The sequence below is a fragment of the Calidris pugnax genome, unplaced genomic scaffold (assembly GCF_001431845.1).
Source record: "Calidris pugnax isolate Ruff unplaced genomic scaffold, ASM143184v1 scaffold150, whole genome shotgun sequence".
Classification (NCBI taxonomy): Eukaryota; Metazoa; Chordata; class Aves; order Charadriiformes; family Scolopacidae; genus Calidris; species Calidris pugnax.
In genome coordinates, this window is record NW_015091300.1 from 668057 (window position 1) to 692653 (window position 24597).

Genomic DNA, 24597 nt, shown 5'->3' on the forward strand with positions numbered 1-24597 from the left:
GAGGGGGAGATGGAAAACAGAACTGAAAATGCTTATTGCTCCAGTCCTTTTAAAAGAGAAATACAAACTATTGGGCTTTGAGGACCGATTAAAGCTCCGGTGTTTATTCTCCAGCAGATGAGGATTGTTCTCTGTAGTATATTTCTCAGCGCTTTTGAGTGGCTTAAAAACGAGATAATGGAGCTGGCATAAAAATAGGAGCGTTGTTCCTGAAGAGTTCATTTGCTGCTTCGGCTTTTATTTCTTATCTGATGTCCCACTGTTTGGCTTGTGATAAAATATTTAGCCTCGGCGGGGAGGGATCGCAGCATAAAAAGAATTCGGGCTGCAAAAGAGGAAGGAGCTGGAGTGGAGGGAGAGCTTAAAAAAAAAAAAAGCTTATTTGCATGAAAGCTTTGAGTAAGGAGGCCCCTTAAATTCTTTTTCAGGGGAGTCTTATGCTTAGAAGACCCACTGATATAAGTTGTATTAGTTCCACTAAAATATTTGGGAAATTTCTTGGAAACACTAGTCCTGGCATCTCCTTTTATGGCCCAGAGGTTCTTGCTCTCTCTCATCCACCTGCTTTGCCCACGGGGCTGTGCTCTGGCCTGACAAAATCTCCTCGGCTTGGGCTGCCTCGCTTCTTCACCGAGCCTTCTGCTCTCTCTAAAAATCAAAAATACTGCATATTCTCTTCCAAATCCACTTCAGAACCAGCTGGTTGCCTTATCCTGAACGAATTCAGCTTAAGTTTTATGCCAGGCTCCTCTGTACCTTAATACTTGAATATCTAATTATGCTGTTGGAATGTGACTTCTTGATGGATTTTTTCACAAAAGATTTCAATTTATATTCTTTCTGGTGCCGTCTTCCTGAAGGTATAAAAAGAACTGGAAATGTCTGAAAAACGTCTCCTCTGAAATACCAGGAATGCTGAGTTTGAGCTGGGCTTTGCTGGAGGCCTGGCTGCTGTGTCTGAAAGCGTGTTTATTGGAAATCCTTACTGAAAGAGGCACGATAACCGGAATTCCACGGTGGTTTTTTTTTATCCAAATTTAATTTTTTTGCACGGTGTAAGAGAATTTCAAGACACTTGAGGAACGCAAAGGGACTCCTGATTCCTAAGAGAGTTGTAAACAAGTGAAAACCTCACGGCGTTTGCACTTTTTTTTTTTCCCCCCCCAATTACATGCGAGTTTCAGAAATAAATACAGCACTTGAGGCAGTGAAGTGGTGCTCCCATGGCCCTGCTCCGGCTCGCTGGGTTGTGGGTTCCCCCCTGGGTCTCTAGAAGGTGTGGAGGTGCCCAAAATGTTCCCTTGTGGTCGATGGTTTGTCTCCTGAAGCTCCCTTGGAGGCTGCTGGGTTACTGTGACAGCAGTTAAACGCGCTGGAAAAAGCTTAAGATTTTCTTTTAAGGAATAAGAGATATTCCTTCTTTAAAAAAAAAAAATAATCCTGTTGTATTTCTGAAACCTGCCAGGTTTTTGTTCTTTTTGTTGTTGGTTTTTTTTAAATATTCTCAACCTTTTCTTATTGCCCCCCCCAAAATGAAGCTGACAGACGCTGCTTGGGCTAGCGTCATAGAATTCTTTGTAGCCTTTGAAGTGGAAGAATCTCAAAAGGTGGACAACAAAGGAAAAGATATTTGTATCCTTTTTATTCTTGTTAAGGCATGTGACTGGGAGCCAGGAAAACTAGATTCCATTCGTGGCAGCGCGCAGGCTTCCTGTAGGGATTTGAAACTAGCTGTTGAATCCAACCTTCCCTAAGTTGGCCAGTCTGACCAGCACGATGACAAGTGACCACCTTCACTGGTGGTAAATTCCGTGGCAATTCTGGTGGGTTTTGAGAAGGTGACAAGTTTAACTTGGAGTCTTTTAGTGAGGTGGTTTAGTGATGAGTTGGGTTTTTTTTAATCAGAGTTAGGTTGATGGTTGGACTAGATGATCTTAAATTTCCCTTCAAACTTAAACAGTTCTATCATTCTTCAGTGCCCACTGCTACTTTCTTTACATGAAAAAATAATACATTTTTAAGCTCTTTTGAATCGTGCAAAAAGAAGATACATGTTTAAGCTCTTTTGAATCGTGCAAAAAGAAGGGTGGTGTCTGAAGACACCAAGAGAAAACCTGAAAGATGCTGCAAAGGGGACAAAAGTCTGTCCTACAGAGAGAGATGCTTCACCCTTGAGTGTATTTGAGGATCTTCAGCTAATAATTGTTGGAATATATTTGCTAATGCATTCCAGCATTGTGACTCTCCAAGTAATGTGATTTTTTTTTTCTTCCAAGTGTTTATATCCTCGATAAAGCTGACAATAGGGAGGGTCTTTTTTTTTGCCTCACTCGAGTTGGAGCTACTTGACTCTAAAGCCTGATGCTTCGTCTTTCTTGGGTCAGAATAGTTGGGATGAAGTCGAAATGGGCAGGGCAGTCTCCAAAGCCCAGATGAGTAAGAGGAGGAGGCATGATATCATCCCATTTCACTGATGAAATCGATAATGACAAATCTGCTTTGCATGAGACAGCCTTGCAACTAAAATAACATTTTGATGCATATTTTATGATCTTGGACTCCTTTTTTTTGCTCTTTGCTTTTGCATGCGGGCTCTTGAGCAAATTATTACTTTGTTTAAAGCAAGGCCTGTGACTTGAAGCAAACAAAAAAATATATAATTCTGATAAGCTGGTAGCTGATAATTTATCTAGCACAGCCAAAATAAAATAAATAAAAACAACAGTGCTCTCAGGGAGTGGAAACAGGGCTAAAACAATCCTGGGGCAAATCCTTGTGTGTTAGCTGAGGATGTAGATGTCCTATGGCAGGGCTGTGAAGATGATAAGGGGACTAAAACATCTCTTTTAGGGACTTTTTAGTCTGGAGAAGACCAAGGGGGGATTTATGGGAGGGCTGTGAAGATGATGAGGGGACTAGGACATCTCTTTTAGGGACTTGGGTCTTTTTTGGAGAAGACTTAGGGGGGATCTGATCAACACCTCTAAATACTTAAAAGATGAATGTCAGGAGGATGGGACCATTAATAATATTACTGATACTACTTGTTATCCTCAACTGGTTATTAATTGCTGGAGGAGTCAGGATTAATAATATTATTGATAATACTTGTTATCCTGAACTGGTTATTAATTGCTGGAGGAGTCAGGAAAAGCATAGCTAACCAGTCTGAATTGCAGATTGGGGTTTTTTTTTACCTAGATTTCTCAAGAATAAGTTTAATTTGCATGCCTGAAGTCATCACCGATCTCTATCAGTAGATTGCCACAGACAACCAGGGTTCAGCAACTTCTTTTAGGTGAAAGCTGAAAAGGCAGTTACACTTCAGCTTTTTTTTTTTGCATTTTCTACAACAAGCAGGTTATTAAATACTATATTAAATGGCTTGTTCTCAGGAAGGAAAGAAAACTCGAGCTATTTGTTGAAATCCAATATAAAAGCCTTTTTTTTTTTTTTTAATTCTTTTCCCTGAGACGTTGAAGTCTGGTCGCTTTTAGAGCCTGGAACTCCAGGAACTGAACCACGTGAGCAGCTCAAAAAAAAAAATAATAAATCTCTGCTGAAGTTTCAGTGAGCCCTAATGCTCCGGGCACTGGGTAACAAATATCATTTGGGTTTGTCATCCCCGCTCCGCGAAAGCCCTGACTCAAGTCGTGTCTGAAGGGTGCAGGTTTTCTCCAGCTGGGATCATAAATCCTCGGTGGCAGAATTGAGAATTCCTCTGAATTTCTGGAAGAGAAACTGTTCTAAATGAAGGGTTGGGTGGCTCAAAGATCTTAAATTCGGGTTTGATGGCAATTTGGTTGCCCCACAGGGCTGTTTTCCTCGTGGCAGGCAAAAACAGGGTTGAGAACTTGCTGTAACCAAAAAAAAAAGGCTAGAACACTAGGAGATTTTTATTTAATCAAAAGAAAAAAGGCCAAAAAGCTCTAAATCAAGCAGGTGTGTCCAACTTCTGTTACTCCTTAAGAATGTCTTCCTTTTTTTTTTCTTTCAGGTATTCCTTTATGAGATCTTGCCAGGGTCTGAGATCTCAGTTTCCTTCATGGTGTGTGGCAGCAGCTCTGTGGTCTGCAGCAACTTCTCTGCTGCTCCTCTGAGCAAAGACACAGCATCCCTTAATTTTTACCTGCTGGTTCATCTTACACTTGACAATATACTTAGGAATTCTGTTTAAAAGCACATTTTCTTTTGAGAAATTGGTGCAGGTGAAGATTTGTGTGAGTTTTTGCCATCTTTTCACTGGCCCTCGTGGCAAGGGGAATGGTGGCCCCTTTTAATCCCCTCAGGTTTCCCAGCCCTGTTGCTCTCACCAATCTCTTTCATTCCCTAGATAAATATTCTTAACGAAAGCAACTTTTCCTTCTTGTAGTTATTTTATTTGTTGGACCTGCTCCCTCTCTTACAACTATGTTTTTTTTCTTCTGCTCTGTCTTTCTAATTTTGCTCGGCGGCTGCTCCCTCAGCCCTGGTGCTGCAGTGGTGCAAGGAATTAATAACACAAGTTGCTGCCCTCGGGCTCTTTAGCTGCCTGTAACTTATTTATTGGGTTGCCATCTCTTTTGGGAATTGGAGTCTTCTTCTGCCTGATGTGATGGATTGTCCCAGCCTGACATATAGAAGGAAACAGCGTGCGGTCTGACTGCTTCGTTGATAGATTAATCGATCGATGAATAAATTGATACCTACCTAAGGAATCTTTAATGAAGAGTTTGTACACGGTTCTTGAACCAGGGCTTTTGTTTTCCAGAAGAGGGGAAATGTCCCTGGGAGTTAGAGAGCAGCCTTCCCTTGGGAAGCTTTCTCAGCATCATCAGGGACTCTTAAAGCTTCTTTCTGTTCCCATCCCTTAGCTTGGCACCAGTAGGACCAAAGTCCTATGGCCTGGCCCAGGTGAGTGGTGATTCTATAAATCATAGAATGATTTAGGTTGGAAACCTTAAAGACCATCTAGTTCCAACCCCTCCACCATGGGCAGGGACACCTCCCACCAGACCAGGTTGCTCCAAGCCCCCTCCAACCTGCCCTTGAACCCCTCCAGGGATGGGGCAGCCACAGCTTCTCGGGGCAACCTGGGCCAGGCTCTCACCACCCTCACAGCAAAGTTGTTCACCAGATCTCATCTCAGTCTCCCCTCTTCCAGTTTAAAACCCTTCCCCTTCATCCTATGGCTCCCCTCCTTGATCAAGAGTCCCTCCCCAGCTTTCCTGGAGCCCCTTGAGGGACTGGAAGGGGCTCTAAGGTCTCCCCAGAGCCTTCTCCAGGCTGAACCCCAACAACTCTCTCAGCCTGTCCCCATAGCAGAGGGGCTCCATCCATCGATCACCTCCATGGCCTCCTCTGGCCCCGCTCCAACAGTGTTGCAAAAGGACCCCCTGATGTCCAGTTACATGGTCTCCTGTTGCGTTTCCTCTTGATAGGGTGGAGGTTTGCACCCTGGGCTTGAATGTTTCCTTCTAAAGTCATCGTGCCCCCTCTTTGCCATGGGCCACCTTCTCTTCTCTCTTGACTTCTAACTCAGGTTTTGTTGTTAGAAGGAGCTCTGTTGTGGTCTCCTGGGTGGTGGTGTGATGTGCTTGGATCCTCTAGAGATGTTCGTACAGATGTATTCTTGCTCCCTGTTGACTCTTTCCTCATTTCTCACCAACGGGGACCTGCTGGAGAGAGCAGATCCCATCAGGGAAGGAGCTTTGCAGCCAAGCAGAGCACCTGGACATCTGCACCCTTCTGCAGTTCCAGCTGGATGATGACAAGTAGGAAAGTCCCGTATCATCTTAGCGAAAGAAGTGGTCGGTTGTTCCTCAGGAGTGGATAAGGGGGAGGGAATTATAATGGGAGCCATCTTGGACCCTATATATAGCGTGAGTCATATTGAAAGGGCACAGGGGTTTTCTAATTAAAAGCCTTTGATTGCAGTGGGAAGTTAATGAGGGGGTCAGGAGGCAGGGAAAAAAATATCTTGGGTAGAAAATGCTATAATTTTTTATTTTTCCTTGAAAGACTCCTATGTCATCTTTCCTTCTCTTGGAATAACTTTGTCAAAGTGGTTGTCATGTGTTTCATGTGGCCATCTCCAAGGAACTGCAGCTTGGGTACCACCAGGGAGGCCGTGACTTTGGTTTGTTGGTTTTGTTGTCCCCTCTCCAGCAGTTCCCTGTCCTTCTTGAACTGGAGTATTGTGTCCAGTTCTGGGCTCCCTGGTTCCAGAAGGAGAGGGAACTGCTGGAGAGGGGACAGCAGAGGGCTACAAAGATGAGGAGGGGCCTGGAGCATCTCTCTGATGAAGAAAGGCTGAGGGACTTGGGGCTTTTGAGTCTGGAGAAGAGAAGGATGAGGGGGGATCTGATCAAGGCCTATAAATACTTGAAGGAGGATGGGGCCAGGCTTTTTTCAGTGGTGCCCAGGGACAGGACAAGAGGGAACGGGCACAAACTTGACCATAAGAAGTTCCATCTCAACATGAGGAGGAACTTCTTTTGTGTGAGGGAGGCAGAGCCCTGGCAGAGGCTGCCCAGAGAGGTGGTGGAGTCTCCTTCTCTGGAGACATTCCAACCCCACCTGGACACGTTCCTGTGCGACCTGCTCTGGATGGACCTGCTTTGGCAGGAGGGTTGGAGGAGATGATCTCCAGAGGTCCCTTCCAAGCCCATACTCTGTGATGAAGAAAACAGCTGTTGTTTAAACTCTGCATCCATCCATGTCCCCATTTAAGCCGTTGGCCTGCTCTCCTCTTCTTTGGGGACCGTCATCTCTTGCTGGAGTCATATTCGTTAGCTCTCTGGTATGTATCATCCTTAGTTGTCACATGGGAGCCCTCATCTTACTGGCTAATTAACCCACATAGTGATCAGACTATTGTCTGGGCTACAGAATGCTAATGGGGAGCTGGTAAAGCTGGTGGTGGTTGATCTGGTCCTACTGGGAGGATGGATGATGTGTGGCGAGGCACCTTAATCTTCCTCAGGGTGTAGAGAAAGTTGCGTAGAAGTAGATGAAAAGTTGTGTTCAAAAGATTCTATTTGATAATTATTATCCAAGTTTGGGCCGTGTCTCTTAAAATAACTTAAAAATAAAATTAAAAAAGGCAATATATGAGTTTTGCTCCCCTCTCTCCGTGGCACGATGCTCTGCCGTCCCCGCGGGGCTGCGGGCGCTTCCCAGCCCCTGCCCTGACTTTCTAGGTAAGGAATTAGCTGCAGCTTGACGAGGCAGTTCCAGGTTGATGTCCCTAATTAATCTGTCACCTCATCAGCGTCTTACAAAATCCGTGGTGGGAGTGCACGGCTTGATGAGGTTGATGTCCCTAATTAATCTGTCGCCTCGTCAGCGTCTTACAAAATCCGTGGTGGGAGTGGAGGCTGTAAACACGGTGTGAGATTCCAGTGAACCAGGGCTTTCTCTTTTCCGTTGCCTTTCATCAGCTAACGGCAAAGCTCCTCAAAAAGAGATTCCAGTGAACCAGGGCTTTCTCTTTTCAGGAGGCCACTCTACAAGATCTCAGCGTCCCTCAAACCAGGACACACTGGTTGCTCTGGGGTTGAGTTGGAGGATGCCATCGGGGTGGTCATCAACCCTGTCCTCCATGCAGGAGCTGTGTTGGCACTGGCATCTGCTTTGACCTTCCCCTGGTGGAGCTGTTTGGAAGAGACCACGCAAGGAAGGGTTCCTCATCCCTAAATGGAGTCCTTGTCCCATTCCCGCTGCGTGGTGTTGGGGTGAATTCAGCAGAAGGAAGAAACAGGGAGGACGTTCCATTTCTCCTGGGTACCACCCTAGTTGTGCAGAAGAGGGATGCTTTTTTGGGTGGTTCTTGGCTTGTGGCAGCAGATGAGGTCTTCCAGCTCCGTTGGGGAGTTTTCCTCATGGATTTAATGGCCTGAGACTGGGTTTTTGAGGTATCTCATCCCGTGAGTGATGATGGAAGGTGGAGGTTGGAGTGAAGGCTTTGGGTGGTGGTTTTAAATTGAAAGGGGGGAGATAAAGATGAGATCTGGGAAGGAACTTTGGTGTGAGGATGGTGAGAGCCTGGCCCAGGTTGCCCAGAGAAGCTGGGGCTGCCCCATCCCTGGAGGGGTTCAAGGCCAGGTTGGAGGGGGCTTGGAGCAACCTGGGCTGGTGGGAGGTGTCCCTGCCCAGGGCAGGGGGGTTGGAACTGGATGGTCTTTAAGGTCTCTTCCAACTTGAACCATTCTGTGATTCCAACTAACCATTCTAAGCTTCTAAAGATGGGTCTAAGCTTCTAAAGATGGGTCTGAGGTTCTCAGAAGGCTGAGGTGGCCATCACCGTGGGATGGGTGGTGGCTGCTACGCTTCTTCTCACTTTAAGTGGGGGAAAAACCCCCCAATCTCTCTTTTGTCACCTTTTTTTTCAATAAGGAAGTATTTGATCATTTAAAATTGGTGGTGTATGAGCTAAAACAATTCCTTCAGAGCAACCTTTCAGTTTTTTGGGGAATATAATGTTCGTAGGGTGTTGAAAATGTTTACAGCCACTTAAGGATGCTTATTCTGCTGATGGAACCACGGTAACTTGTATTGAACAGGCTTCCATTATTGTAGAAAAACGAAAATTACTTTGGAATTTTTGATTAAATTGACTTTCCAGTCCCATCTTCAGGCTTTTTTTTTATTTTTTTAAGATCTCAGCACTTCAAAATCTTGGATACATTATCTCATGGTGTAACGCCGAAGCGTGGGGCGGTGGTTTTTGAGTTGGGTTGTTGGGGTTTTTTTCACCCCCCTCCTTTTTTCTTTCTGTGTCGAAGCTCAGGAGGTTGGAGAACTTCTTGATTCATCCCTTGGCTGGGTGGGTTCCCAGCTGGGCCACCTCCTGACGTCATCGTGGCCTCTGGATGCTGTGAATTGTCTGGAGAGGGGATGGGATGGGATCAGCCGGTCCTTCATCTCATCTCCTGGGTGGTGACTAAGGGAGGAAAGAGGGTGGGGAAACCAGAGGAGCTGAGTAAAAGCAACTGGAAAGCTCATCCTGCTGGAGTGGTTTAACGGGCTTACGGACCTACGTGATGGTCCCTCCTGGGCTTTTCCAACAGCTCTGCCCACCTCGGTCCGTGCCCTTTGGGCAACGTGGCTCTGGCAAAGCAACCTCTGGGAGCTGGCAGCTTGAAATGGGGGAGGAAGCTGAAGGTGCAGGCTTCCAGCTGGGTTTAGAGTCACTAAGATCTCAGGAAAATGTTGTCTAAAACGTGACCTGTCAGAATTGGTGAGGCACTTTTTAGATGTATAGATCTTATGCTCGATGGTCCTTCTAAATGCCACCTCTAATTTCTGAAAAAAAAGAATATATACTTGGGTGGAACGGAGTAAATCACAGTTATATGTGTAAATTGGAGAATAAGTGATACACATCAGGAGGCTGACTTTGGTTTTAGGTGAAGAGGGGTTGGTTGGTGTGAAAACTTCAGCAGAACCAGTTTGGGGGCTCCTTGGGGGTTTGAGGTCCGTCTTTTCTGGGTAACTCTGAAGGTGTGGGGAGCAGAGCGGGCAGCAGGTTGATTCACAGGGAGGAATGTGATGATGGGGAGGGGATTTTGATGAAGGAGGGGAGCCATAGGATGAGGGGGAAGGGTTTGACACTGAAAGAGGGGAGATGGAGATGAGATATTGGGAAGAACTTCTTTGCTGGGAGGGTGGTGAGAGCCTGGCCCAGGTTGCCCAGAGAAGCTGTGGCTGCCCCATCCCTGGAGGGGTTCAAGGGCAGGTTGGAGGGGGCTTGGAGCAACCTGGTCTGGTGGGAGGTGTCCCTGCCTGTGGCAGAGGGTGGGACTGGATGATCTTTAAGGTCCTTTTCAACACAAATAATTCCATAATTCTATGAAATTCAACCAAAGAGATGGAGGGAGCAAAGGTGAATTGCCCAGGAGCTCCAGTGACCTTCTCAGAGGGCTTTAAGTGGGAGCTTGAGGCTTATGGGTTCCTTCTCTCCTGGAGACATTTGCTCTTGCTGAATTTCTCCTTCAGTTCTTGGGTCTGCATCCCTTCCTTCAAGAAGATCTTCTTGTGCTTCTCCATTGCTTGTTCTGGTGGAGGTAGGGCCTCCTCGATCCCTCTCCTTGAAGATCAAGAACTTCCTCTCCAGCTGTGTCCTGGAAACAAAGAGCTGTTGTGTCCACCCCTTGTCCTTGCTGTGTGCAGGGGCCCTGCCAGAAGAGGGTTTTCCTTCCCTCTATCCCAACCAGCATCTCCAGATTCATTATTTTTTTATATTAATCGATAGTTGTGATTAGAGCAGCATCTTTGAGCAGCTTTCAAAGCGTGAAGTCATCATCTTGAGAGTCATCATTTTGAGAGTCTCCTTCACGTACCCAGGCAAATTATGAGATATTTAAAGTAAATTAGGAAAAGGGGACCAAATTCCACCCTGCAGGCGAGATGACGCTTGAGACACTTGGTCTGCAAAGGTTGCTTGTAGGTGTCTCCAGATGAGGTTGGCTGTAGAAGGTCATTTAGCTCCACGTGCTTTGGAATTTGGTTTAATTAAGGCTAAATTTGGTCAAGAGGGAATCCAGGAGACACTCTATCTCTCTCCAAATTTGGTGTTGCCTGCTTTTCCGGTCCTGGAATGGAGAAAAGGTCCTTCTCTCTCTTTCTTGCATGTCACCGACCTGCCTGTCTCTCCAAATTTGGTGTTGTCTGCTTTTCTGGTCCTGGAATGGAGAAAAGGTCCTTCTCTCCACACCCTGCCCAAATGCCTGAAGCACCTTAGGAAAGAGCCCGCCCCCGCAAACTTTTTCATTCGATCCCTCCCCCCAAAAAAAAATCAGACAAATGTTCCATTCACCCAGCAAAGGAGAAAAATTCCACGTAATATTACACAACGAGCCTTATTTGCATACGACAAAACTGCTTGAGCTCCCCCTTGGCAGTTCAAGGAGCGGCTCCTTCATCCCAGGGGGGAAGAGTATGGTTTAAATAAGGCTTATTGATAACGGGAAGCAGATGAGCTCTCAGCAAATCGATGATTTTTTAAAAATTATTATTATTTCTTTTAGCTGTATCCTATACAGGTTGTGAGACAGACCTTTTTCTCCCTTTTATAAATAAACGAGCCTTATTTGCATACGACAAAACTGCTTGAGCTCCCCCTTGGCAGTTCAAGGAGCGGCTCCTTCATCCCAGGGGGGAAGAGTATGGTTTAAATAAGGCTTATTGATAACGGGAAGCAGATGAGCTCTCAGCAAATCAATGATTTTTTAAATTATTATTATTTCTTTTAGCTGAATCCTACACAGGTTGCGAGACAGACCTTTTTCTCCCTTTTATAAATATTTAATTTGGTTTTAGGTCAGCGAAAGGCTAATGGATCTGTGGACTTTATTCCATTTGCAGGATCTTTTTGGAGGATACCCAATCAATGCAAAAAAATAAAATAAAATAAAAATCAATATAAACCCACTGTTTTTTCTGGGCGAATGGGGGTGTCGTAGAGAAAAAAGCCCTCCACGTTTCTTCACCCTCTACTAGAGATGGAGGAAATGATGGGCTCCACCAAGCCCAAGGAAGGTTCCTAAAATAGTCTGTGGCCATGAGCGTTGGGCAATGGAGCGTTGGGCCATGAGCGTGTGGCTTGCAGAGAGAAAACCAGCTGCTTCTGGTTTCACCCTCAGCTTTCTTGAAACTCTCCAAAGGGGCTTAAAAGTAGAGGGCTTTCTTGTGGTTTTTTGTCATCTTCGGCGTCTCGCTAAACCTGTGTTTCCTTCCTTCCACCAGGTTGCAAAATCAAAGCACTAAGGGCCAAGACGAACACCTACATCAAGACCCCCGTTCGTGGAGAAGAACCCATCTTCGTCGTCACCGGGCGGAAAGAGGACGTGGCCATGGCCAAAAGGGAAATCCTCTCCGCCGCCGAACACTTCTCCATGATCAGAGCCTCCCGCAACAAGAACGGCCCTACCCTGGGGGGTTTGCCCTGTACCCCCAACCTACCGGGCCAGACCACGGTTCAAGTCCGGGTGCCTTACCGCGTTGTTGGGTTGGTGGTGGGCCCCAAAGGAGCTACCATCAAAAGGATTCAACAGCAGACCCATACTTACATAGTCACTCCCAGCAGGGACAAAGAACCCGTCTTCGAGGTGACGGGGATGCCGGAGAACGTGGACCGGGCGAGGGAGGAGATCGAGATGCACATAGCCATGAGGACGGGCAACTACATCGAGCTCAACGAAGAGAACGATTTCCACTACAACGGTACGGACGTCAGCTTCGAAGGAGGAGCTCTGGGATCCTCCTGGTTGGCTTCTAATCCCGTCCCTCCCAGCCGTACCAGAATGATTTCTAATTATAGAAATGACAGCTCCAGCTCCTTGGGAAGTGGCTCCACCGATTCCTATTTTGGAAGCAATAGGTTGGCTGACTTCAGCCCGACGAGTCCCTTCAGCGCGGGCAGCTTCTGGTTTGGAGAAACGTTGCCTTCGGTGGGCACGGAAGACCTCGGGGTCGATTCTCCGGCGTACGACTCCTTAGCGACCCCTTCCCAAACCATTTGGACCCCTTTTGAACCTGTAAACCCTCTCTCCGGTTTCGGGAACGATCCGGTGAATAACGCCAAGCCTCAACGTCGAGGGAGTCAACCCTCTACCCCTCGTCTCTCTCCCACTTTTCCAGAAAACTTGGATCACCCTTTGGCCAGGAGAGTCAGGAGCGACCCACCCGGCACCGGTCATCAAGCCGGTCTTCCCATCTACATCCCAGCTTTCTCCAACGGTACCAACAGTTATTCTTCTTCCAACGGTGGTTCCACCTCCAGTTCTCCACCGGAGTCCAGAAGGAAGCACGACTGCGTCATCTGCTTCGAAAGCGAGGTCATCGCCGCCCTGGTCCCTTGTGGCCACAACCTCTTCTGCATGGAGTGTGCCAACAAGATCTGCGAGAAGGAAACGCCGGCGTGTCCCGTTTGCCAGACAGCTGTTACTCAGGCAATCCAAATCCACTCTTAAAAACAAAAAAAAAAATATAGAGAGAGATATTATTATATATAAACTTTAAAAAAAAACACAAAGAAACAAAACACAAACAAAACTCTTAAAGGCATGGGTGTAATGGTACCCTCTAGTAAACTTCCTAATGAATTCTGACTGTTGGGCTTTCTTGGGATTAGGCTGAAGTTGTCAATAATAATAAAATTGGACTTTTTTGGGGGGGGCAAGGCTGCTACGGTAACACTAAACCGCCGTGGTCTCGGTGGGGTTGAGTGGAAGCAGACGTCGCCTTTAGCAGAGATCCAGCTATGGCTCAGCCAGGGGGACATTGTCATCAAGAAAAAACAACAAAAAAACACCAAACCCCACAAAAATTCAAATTTTAGAAGCTTTTTAAAGGATCTCTGTTAAGCGTTGGGACTTCTGGGCGCTTGGCCACGGAAGGTCCTCGTCTGCCGCGGAGGGTTCGTGGCATTATCAATATATCAAACAACACTTCCAATGCTGCCTTCTTTACACTGCCAGTTTTGAAGAAAAAAACCACAAAACAAACAAAAAAAAACCACAACAAAAAAACCAGGTTTGGGGAAATTGATTAATTTTTTGCCTAATTCTCCAGCATTACAAATCCCTCTTTTGTTTTTGGGGTATGGAAAGGGCAGGTTCAGATGATAAATTATGGAGCTGGGGAGGAGGTTTCGCCTAACGAGAGGACGGTGTGTTCAGAGGATCAGGAAAAAGTCTCTTTTTCTCTTTTTTTTTGGTTGTTTTTTTTAAATTTATGAATTCCTACCCACTGCTTTTCTTAATGTCATGTGGAAAAAGTCTAGCTGGCTTCGTCCCATTTCAGAAAGGGCTTTGGGATGCACAGACTTCAATTAAGAGGGAGGATGCTGACATTCCGTTCATCAGTCCAATCAAGCTGTTCTTAAATTACCTTTTATTTTTATTTTATTTTAATTTTTTGTTTGTTTTAGAGAGCTTAGAGCGTTCAAAATGTGAAGCGTTTTTACGTTGGATCCATATTGGTCTTGCACATCTATAAATAGATATTTTATTTTTAGGAAGGAAAAGGAAAAGAAAGGGGGGGGTGGGAGAAGGGGGAGGGATTCTTTGTGAGGCCCTGCCATCAATTTGCTTCATTTCAAAACTCTTTTTTTTCCAAAAAAGAAAAAAACCACCCAAAAATAATAAAATCACTTCTTTCGACTGCGCTTCTTTTTTTTTTTAACATTTCAACCTGTGGATGTTTCTGGCTTTATTTTTTTTTCATCCTCGGTACCTTTCCCAAATCTACGCTGGCATTTATTAAACCAACAACAAAACAAAAATCACACACACAAAAAAAAAAAGACAAAAAGGGGAGTTTTGGTGGATTTTTTTTCCTATTCTCTTTGCTTTTTCGAAGCGTTATTTGCCCGAGATTAAACGAAGCTCTTGGTTTGTTTGGGTTTTTTTGGTTTTTTTTTTTTGGCTCTCAGTCTAACGAAAAAGAACTTCTACGTGTAGCGAAGTAGTAAAATAGAAAGGTTTATTTTTTATTTCCACTCGAAGAGTTACATTTCGTATGAAAAAGAGAAAAAGAAAAAAAAGCAACAAAAAAGTTTACAAGCGACGGTTTTTATGTTACGATGATTATTTTTTTTTTTCCTTTCTTTCTTTCTTTCTTTCTTTCTTTTTTTTTCAGTCTAAAGAGTTGCCTTGACGGCGTTAATTTCCGTACCGCGCAACTTTAATTGCTCTAATTGCTTGTAGAATAGATAGATCCGTGTCAGTATTGAAACCTAAGCTCTAGTCTTGTAGATAACGAACAAAAAAAACCAACAAAAAAAAACCCCAAAACCCAACCCCTTCACCCCAAGCATGAATTTTTGTATTTTAGAGCATCGTACGCCGCAACTAATTAAAGCCAAGGAAGCGCCGGGACGTTAGGTGCGGGTACCCTTTCTAGAAACCACAAACTTAAGAATGATTAAAAAAAAAAAAAAAGAAAAAGACCAAAAAAAAAAAAAATAAAAAAAAAAAATAATAAACCCCAACCCTATCGAGATAGTTTAGTATTTGCTAATTTTACTACACTTTTTGTTATGTATATGTAGGGAGGTCATAGGGATTATAAATTCAATTTGAGTAAAGTTTAAAAACCATATATATTTTATGATAAAGGGCCTTTAACTTATGATGGCCAAAGCACTGATATTATATATTTGCTGTAAAGAGAATTATAAGAGTTTTATTTTTCTGATATTAAAAGTTACTTAATAAAGACTTGTTTCCATTAACTCAACTGGTTCGCTGTCTTCATGGTTGTCCCTCCGTGTCCCTTCCACCCATGGGGAGGGTTTCTCCATGACCCAGACTTTGCTGTGGTTGGGTTGTGGTCACCTGAGGAGAACCTTGTTTTCCGTTGCCTTGGAAAAGCAACTTGTGGCCTTGGAGAGGACACGGCCACAGGATGCAGCTCGTGGTTTGGAGATACTTCTGTGCAGCTGCAGGAGAAGCTCCATGTGCTCGTGTTTGTGAGCATCAACCAGCAGGAGGAATCACAGAATGGTTTGGGTTGGAAACGTTTGTGAGCATCCACCAGCAGCAGGAATCACAGAATGGTTTGGGTTGGAAGGGAACTTAAAGACCACCCAGTCCCACCTCCTTGCCATGGACAGGGACACCTCCAACCGCACCAGATGGCTCAAAGCCACCAACCTGGCCTTGAACCCCTCCAGGGATGGGGCAGCCACAGCTTCTCTGGGCAACCCGGGCCAGGTTCTCACCACCTTCACAGCAAAGAAGTTGGCCCTGCTCCAACAGTGTTGCAAAAGGACCTCCCTGATGTCCAGGTACATGGTCTCCTGTTGCGTTTCCTCTTGATAGGGTGGAGGTTTGCACCCTGGGCTTCAATGTTTCCTTCTAAAGTCATCGTGTCACCTCTTTGCCCTGGGCCACCTTCTCTTCTCTCTTGACTTCTCTTTTGAGTCGGGTTTTGATGTTGGAGGGAGCTCTGTTGTGGTCTCCTGGGTGGTGGTGTGATGTGCTTGGATCTTCTAGAGATGTTCGTACAGATTTATTCTTACTCCCTGTTGACTCTTTCCTCGTTTCTCACCAACGGAGACCTGCTGGAGGGAGCAGTTCCCTTTGGGGAAGGATCTTGGCAGCCAAGCAGAGCACCTGGACCTCAGACTCTTCCCTGGGCTGAAGGAGAGCAACAGCCCCGTGGTGTGACCCTTTTTGGGGCTGGATGGTGGGGTAGGTACCATGGGGTGCTGCTCTTTGAGGGGGAGAAGGAAAGAAAAAGAGCTCCTTTCTTGGCAGTAGACACAAACACACACCCCCTCTGGAGGTTTTAGATGCCCCACTTGGCTGGGGGTGTCTCACCCCCTCCATCTTCCCCACGGAGGGGAATACGGAGGTGGTGGAGCTGCCTGTGGTCCTCAAAGCCACCGCCCTGGAGCCGGTGGCCTCAAATCTGTTCAGTTTCTTGTGGAGAATATTTCCTTTTAAGTGCCTTTTTCCTGGGCTGAAGGAGAGCAACAGCCCCGTGGTGTGACCCTTTTTGGGGCTGGATGGTGGGGTAGGTACCATGGGGTGCTGCTCTTTGAGGGGGAGAAGGAAAGAAAAAGAGCTCCTTTCTTGGCAGTAGACACAAACACACACCCCCTCTGGAGGTTTTAGATGCCCCACTTGGCTGGGGGTGTCTCACCCCCTCCATCTTCCCCACGGAGGGGAATACGGAGGTGGTGGAGCTGCCTGTGGTCCTCAAAGCCACCGCCCTGGAGCCGGTGGCCTCAAATCTGTTCAGTTTCTTGTGGAGAATATTTCCTTTTAAGTGCCTTTTTCAGAGCAAGTCTTGGGACGAGCTCAGGGAATATTTAAATAGACTTCATTTGGGTCTCGGGGTGGTTTTTGGGTTCCACCAAGAGACCTCAAGCATAAAACCTTCAGGAAGGAGGGAGCCATAACCTCATTCTTCCTAGATGTCCATCAACCATCTGAGATCCCAACCCCTCCAACGTTGGCCTTTGATTCAGCAGAGCAAGCAGCGCCGCGGTTCCTTCTCCCTTGCATAAGACAAACATGGGCTTATATTAAAAAGAAAACCTCAATTTCTCCTCAATTTTGTCGGAGTGAATTTCTTTTTCCAGCCTCGGGAGCACTTGTGATGGGTGAGTAACCAGCCTAGAATTTTGCTCATGGAAAGGGAAGACCTTGCCACCACCGGGCATCGGCAGGAGCCACCAGCTGGTTAGGAAAAAATAAATAATTTTAATGATTAATATATATTTTTTTTAAATTTCAAGGTGAAGCTTTAAGCTTGAATATTTTTTTTTTTTTACCTTTCAGCTTCTGAAGTTCTCCCTCCAGAAGGGACCTCTGGAGATCATCTAGTCCAACCCCCTGCCAAAGAAGGTCCACCTAAAGCAGCTCTTCTTGCTCAGCTCTCCGCAGGGATTGAACTTGCTCCCAGGGACATCAGGTTAAAAAAATTAAAAATAAGTCCCTTTTGTGTTTTTCTTTCATTTCTGCAAGTGGTCAGGCTCAGGAATCTTCTCCCTCCTTGGAACCAAAAGTCTTCTCCAGGTCTAGTGAGGATGAGGGCGATGCTTCCCTTGGGATGAGACCATCGATGCATCAAGACTTGGGAAGCTGAGCTCACTTTTTGGGTTGGAATGGTTAAAATGGAGAGTTTGGGAGAAAACTCACCTGTGGGTGAGTGTCCCAGGAACTCGCCTCGGGGTTGGTGTCCCGGGAAGGAGATCGCTGCCCATGGACACCTCCTGAGCCCCATCCTGGGGCATTTCTTCTCCCTGGAGCTGCTGGGACAACCAGGTGCCAGTGACGTGGGGAGGACTTTTGGAGGCTCCAGGAAAGGCTCTGGAAGCAGGTGGCAGGGGTGGTGGGACACGAGGGGACAAGCACCCAGCTCTGTCCCCAGCTCTGGCACGACAGGCTGGTGGGATCCCATACTGGTGTCCCAGAGCTCCTCTCCCAAAACAAGCCTAAAAGCGGTCTAAACAACAATAAAAAAAGAATATTTAGGGCTTTTTTTTTTCCCCAAAATATCCTTGCCCCAATTTTTTTCCAAAGTTGGAGTGCATTTCCAAGAGCTGCTTGGGTAAAATTGAAAATAAATCAACGGAAAAGGAGTTGAAGGACGTGGGGAGGACTTTTGGGGGCTCCAGGAAAGGCTCTGGAAGCAGGTGGCAGGGGTGGTGGGACACGAGGGGACAAGCACCCAGCTCTGTCCCCAGCTCTGGCACGACAGGCTGGTGGGATCCCATACTGGTGTCCCAGAGCTCCTCTCCCAAAACAAGCCTAAAAGTGGTCTAAACAACAATAAAAAAAGAATATTTAGGGCTTTTTTTTTTCCCCAAAATATCCTTGCCCCAATTTTTTTCCAAAGTTGGAGTGCATTTCCAAGAGCTGCTTGGGTAAAATTGAAAATAAATCAACGGAAAAGGAGTTGAAGGAAATGGAGGTGCAGGGAAAACAAATGGTTTTGGAGCCAAGGGGCTGTAGGACATCCCTCCTGGTGAGACCAGCAGGAGACAGCTCCGGGGGATGAAATAAGGGTGGGGAATGTTGGGGATGGGGAGAGGAGGAATGAAAAGCTGCCGAAAATAAAAGGAAAGGCTGAGTTTTCTTCTCAGCTTGAGGAGGAGGGATGAGAAGGTGGATTCTGAGGCCAGGTGAGGGCTGCCCAAGATCAGGGAAAGAGGGAAATTGGGGCATCAACGAACTGTGTGTCCGTAATTCAAGAGGAAAAAAAATTAAATATGGATGAAGTCAATTGTGGGGAGCTCAGGAGGATCACAGAATCATATTTGGTTGGAAGGGACCTTTCAGATCACCGAGTCCAACCATCAACCCAACACTGACAAAACCACCACTAACCCATGTCCCTCAGCACCACATCTGCCCAGCTTTTAAATACCTCCAGGGATGGTGACTCCAGCACTGCCCTGGGCAACCTCTTCCAAGGCTTGACAACCCTTTCAGGGAAGAAATTGTTCCAAATATCCATCCTCAACCTCCCCTGGTACAACTTGAGGCCATTTCCTTGTGTCCCACCATCCTTGGGATGCTCCGTGCCTGCTCCACCAACCCGTGCTTACCTGAGCATAGTGTTTCGGTGGCATGTCCCCTCCACCTGCTTCTGCCCTGGGCTGCCTGGATGTCCCCACCCACAGCCACCTTTTCTCACCTCTGCCACTGTCCCACTGGGTGTCCTTGGTCATGTCCCTGCACCCTCACAAGCCTTTAAGGGACACAGGGCTGGTGGCTGCAGTGATATCCTGGTGGCCACAGCACTGTCCCACCTCATATTTGTGCCCCATGCCTGGGTCAACAGGGCCTCTGTGGTGCCCAAGGGGCTGGGGACATCCCCTGTCCCCATGTCAAACTCCTGCCTATTCTATTTGTGTTCCCATGGGGGCACCAGGGTTTTGGGGCTGTTGGCCACCATGGAGCCTCCAGGGTGGGTGCCAGGAGATCATAGAATCATGGAATGGTTTGGGTTGGAAGAGACCTTAAAGATCATCCAGTTCCAACCCCCTGCCCTGGGCAGGGACACCTCCTACCAGACCAGGTTGCTCCAAGCCCCCTCCAACCTGCCCTTGAACCCCTCCAGGGATGGGGCAGCCACAGCTTCTCTGGGCAACCTGGGCCAGGCTCTCACCACCCTCACACCAAAGAAGTTCTTCCCCACATCTCATCTCCATCTCCCCTCTTTCAGTGTAAAAACCTTCCCCCTCATCCTATGGCTCCCCTCCCTGATCCAGAGTCCCTCCCCATCTCTCCTGGAGCCCCTTGAGGGACTGGAAGGAGCTCTAAGGTCTCCCTGGAGCCTTCTCTTCTCCAAGCTGGAGAACCCCAACTCACTCAGCCTGTCCTCCCAGCACAGGGGCTCCATCCATGGCTCATCTCTGTGGCCTCCTCTGGGCCCTGCTCCACCAGGTCCATGTCCTTCTGCTGTTGAAGACTCCAGAGCTGGACACACCACACCACGGTGGGTGGCATTTTACTCATTTATTTGGAGTTTTGAAGCCTGGTGCCTGCAGGAGGGGATGAAGCAGAGCTCCTGTGAGCACAACAAACACACACAAAGACTTAATTCCCTTAATTAACACCAGCACCCACAAAGCTGTGTCCCACCAGCTTAAGACTGGCCTGGACAACGCACTTGGATTGAGGGGTCAATGCTGGTTGCACCCAAGTATCTGAGATAGGGGACTGGGAGACGAAGACCTTCTGAAATCCCAGCCCTGCCCCACAGAACGGGTTGAAGACCAATTTTTTCAGCCCCAAAGAGGGTGAAATCTCTCCCCCGAAGGAGACAAAGAAGGCCGAGACTCGAATCTTTACCTTTTTTAATCAAAAACATACTCTGTTACAGAATTTCAGGAAAGTTAACTACAGTATATTATCCACAAACTAGGTCTAATGAAAAACATACAGGAAAAGCTACAAAGGAACTACTGGGAATTCTGGTGACCGCTTATCAAAAGGCAATGGCTACAAGAAGAAACGCTGAACCAGGCTTTCATGCTCGGAAAACAAAAAAAAAGAGAAGGAAAAAAAACCCACACCCCCAAAAACCCTTCTGGAGGTGAGTTTTGGGGGGGTTCTGGGGAGTTGGCAGCTCTCCATCCGGCCGAGTCCCAACTTGGTAGCGCTACCAAATTTCCACCAAAAAAAAAAACCCCAAAAGACACAGAAAAAAAAGGTGCCGGAGCAAGAAAACGCAAAGGTCATCTCGAAAGAATGACGTCCTGTAAATTTTGGAGCGATGCGCGTCAACTCACAAGGCACAACAGCAGCGCCAAAACCTCCAGAGGTTTTTTTGTGGGCAGAGGTTCTGCTCTCCATCAGGTCTCACCAAGTGAGGCCCATCAGTCCTTGGGGACCTCAGCGGTATCCTATGACTCGCCACGGTGCCACCTCCCAGAAACACACCATCAAGAAGAACAAGAGAGACACCAGCGTTTTGGAGGTGGATGATACAACAATTCAGCATCCACACGACCAGTGGAGAAGTGGTTTCCACTGGTTTCGTCTCCCTGTCCAGGACCAAAGGGATGAGCACCCACATCACGGGTGGTAGCGACCACCTTGGTGCTCATCAATAGGGCCAATGCCCTACGACAGGCAACTCCATCCCAAGAACAAAGCCATGGTCCTCAAAAACCCGTTACCAGGCATGGAAACACCAGCAGCAGCAGGACCAGGCAAAACCAGAGCTTTAAAAAATATAAAATGAAGCAACCTCTCCAAAATTGTGTCCCTAACACCACCTGACAACTAAGCGTCTCGTCGTTTCCTAGAGCAGATGTTACGTAAGCAGCAGAAGAGATGAAAGATGTCTCAAATAAAGACCACCATCAAGACGTAAGCAACGTTTGAAGGGTCCAGAGGCAGAAGCCCCCACCCTGCTTACACTGGCAGAGGAGATGTTTCCGTGGCTCCCAGTAGAAGAACTGAGGCAGTCGTTCCTGAGCTACGCCAAGAGGACGCTGTCGTCTTCAGAAGTGTCACGAGAAGATGGTCTACAAGGTAAGGCACAGGAGTTGGACACAGGACTACTGCTGCTACCGACCTGCGTGGTGACTGGGGGAGCCTTCGCCCTGGAGGTCCCTCTCCCCATGAACCAGGCAGATGTTCCTCTGGTCCCTCTCCCCATAAACCAGCCAAATGTTCCTCTGGTCCCTCTCTCCATGAACCAGCCAGATCTTCCTCTGGTCCCTCTCTCCACGAACCAGCCAGATGTTCCTCTGGTTCCTCTCTCCATAAACCTTCCCAGGTCTTCAGTCCACCAGAGCCCTTAATGAAATCACAATCCAGGTCTCTAAATTCATCATTATCCAGCCCAGAAAAGCGACGTTAAGGAGAACCATTTCTTAGTGGTTATTGCTCCTTCTGAGGGATTCCTGGTGGAATTGTCTGAAGGATTTCCAAACCAGCGATGAAGGTTTTTCCTGTCCTACGTCTCCACCACGTCAACTTTAAACGCCCTGGGCTTTCGAAAGGAACAATAAGGCGGCTAAAGCCGGCTAAGCCTTCCGGAGCTAATCCCAGCTCTCCAGTGCACCCAGTGAAATCCCAAAGTCCTCCAGCACAAGGCTGGTTTTGAGGAGCGCGTAATCGAGGGTGAGAAAACACTGGGGTCATTAATTCCGTCGACAGAACCAAGCAGGGCAAACGGGGGAAGGGGATGGCAAACGAGATTGATCGATGAAAAAAAACTCTGAAGGATTTCCAAACCAGCGATGAAGGTTTTTCCTGTCCTACGTCTCCACCACGTCAACTTTAAACGCCCTGGGCTTTCGAAAGGAACAATAAGGCGGCTAAAGCCGGCTAAGCCTTCCGGAGCTAATCCCAGCTCTCCAGTGCACCCAGTGAAATCCCAAAGTCCTCCAGCACAAGGCTGGTTTTGAGGAGCGCGTAATCGAGGGTGAGAAAACACTGGGGTCATTAATTCCGTCGACAGAACCAAGCAGGGCAAACGGGGGAAGGGGATGGCAAACGAGATTGATCGATGAAAAAAAACACCCAACCAAACCCACCCCAAAACTTGTTGAATTGGGTGAATTTGAGATGTTGGGAGGTGAGGAGGAGATGGGATTCTGGGATTCCTGGCATGGACGGGGAACTGTCGCGGCTGTCGTTGCTGAAATAAAGACACCAACACCAAGAGACCCTCAAAGGTTCAATATCTGCTGCTGAAGGGTTTCCCATTGGCCACCCGCTGCCTTTTATGCCTTGTCATACGAAATAAAGGTACAAAAATTAAGCTAAAGGCATATAAAAAACTAAGGATGAGATTCTCTCACTTTGTTCTTGTTGGTAAATTCCATTTTGGTATTTTTTTGCCCCACGCAAAGTCCAGATTTCTCCTGATTTCTCGGTTCCAATAAAAGCCCGTTGACGTCATCTTCTTGTTCTACCCCAAAGGTTTCTGGGCCACCTAAATACTACCATTCGCTGTAGGTAGAGACTTAAGGAGACCTGAAAAACATCTGCAAAAAAATAAAGAGCTGAATTTTCAGGCAAGAACAACAAGGGGTAGGAGCAATCTTGGGTTATTTTATCGAAGTTTGGCACAATCAATCAAACCAGAACTTTTCTGTGAAGTTGCCAAGAGGAGCGCAGGGAAAACCATGAAGGAAAACGGGGACTGAACTCTTGGATTCCTAATCAAATGAAGTCTGTTACAAGCAATTCATGGGTCAGAAGGCTCCACACTTCCCAAAAGCCAAAGCGCCGCGATCCCGGCGTAAGAGCAGGGCAGACAATTCAAAAGGAAGGTTGCCAAGATGAAAATGTAATCAAGGCTTTTCATTTCTTCCCCCAGATCAGGTTTTCTGTTGTAGACGGAGCAGAACGAAGGTAAATAAACTTCTCAGAGACAATTCAAAAGGGAGGTTGCCAAGATGAAAATGTAATCAAGGCTTTTCATTTCTTCCCCCAGATCAGGTTTTCTGTTGTAGACAGAGCAGAACGAAGGTAAATAAACTTCTCAGAGGATGTAGGTAGAATCCTCTACCGAAAGTGCTCCTCAAGAACCCTAAGAAGCTCATTTTTGGGACAAACTAGATCGTTAGGAGAGAAAGGAAAACAAAAAAGGTTTTAAACGAAAGGTCTTGAGAAAAGCAATCACTGTTTTTTTTTTCCAAACATCAAGAAGCTGCCACGTAAGAGGGGGGAAAAAAGGCGATCTCATCAGAAGTTGGTCTGAAGAAGGCAATCCTGTTAATGAAAACAGGGAGAAAACTCATCCATTTCCAACCATCGCTCCAAAAATCACGTCTCCTGTGGCAGAAACGACGACCGCTGAATTCTCCAGGAGAATTTCGGTGTATGAGGGACGCGATACCTAAATATTGTGTGTCCCAGCCCTCCAGGCATTCCTGAAACTGTGCTAGAACCTTGGTGAAAAGCTTCTGGAGAACCTCTTCCAAGACTTCTATTGATGTTAAGCGCTATGACCACGCAGGAAGGTCGGCTCCGTGAAGCGTTGAAGTGTTTGGAGAACCTCAATTGGAGCCTTGGAGAACCTCAGTTGGAGCCTTGGAGAACCTCAGTTGGAGCCCTGGAGAACCTCAGTTGGAGCCCTGGAGAACCTCAGTTGGAGCCCTGGAGAACCTCAGTTGGAGCCTTGGAGAACCTCAACTGGAGCCTTGGAGAACCTCAACTGGAGCCCACGTACATCTCGGCCTGTTGAACTAAGCTCCAACTCCCTGAAAAATCAGGAATTTCTGCTTCTTCTCCGTATCCCATCCAATAGCCCCAAAAAGAGACATCCTCCGGACGTGCTTTTATGGAAAGTAAAAAAAAAAAAATTGGGACTTGCTTCCTGGCAGGTTGAAACCAAGAAAAATTCCTACCGCTATCGGCTGCTGCTGCTGGTCTTGCGAAGGAAAAAAAATAATCCATCACTCAAAAAAATAAAATTGATGGCTTCGAGGTGCAGAATTACATAATAGAAGCAAACTAAATTTATAAAAAAAAAATCAGGGTTTTCATAATTTTATTTATACTATTAACTAGAGAGAAAGCATACATATTGTATCTGTCATACAGTCAATACATCGTTGGTTTCGTCGGTTGGTTTGTTTTGGTTTTTTTTCCTACTAGAAATTCTCTATACAAAGTCATTGCCAATTGATAG

At 46.7% G+C, this 24597-nt stretch overlaps 1 protein-coding gene and 1 long non-coding RNA gene across 2 annotated transcripts; one reads left to right on the forward strand and one right to left on the reverse strand.

Moving 5' to 3' along the window:
• Positions 1-11702: 11702 nt before the first annotated feature.
• Positions 11703-13269, forward strand: MEX3C (mex-3 RNA binding family member C; the record flags this gene model as incomplete). Its single annotated transcript, XM_014960814.1, has 1 exon — positions 11703-13269. A coding segment is annotated over one exon (1251 nt), but the record flags the coding sequence as incomplete, so codon positions are not given.
• A 3181-nt stretch (positions 13270-16450) lies between these two features.
• LOC106899118 lies at positions 16451-17986 on the reverse strand. The gene is made up of 3 exons (XR_001414019.1): positions 17634-17986; positions 17267-17538; positions 16451-17171 (listed from the first exon to the last, which is right to left on the reverse strand). It is a non-coding gene; the product is annotated as an uncharacterized LOC106899118 (long non-coding RNA).
• Positions 17987-24597: the final 6611 nt, after the last annotated feature.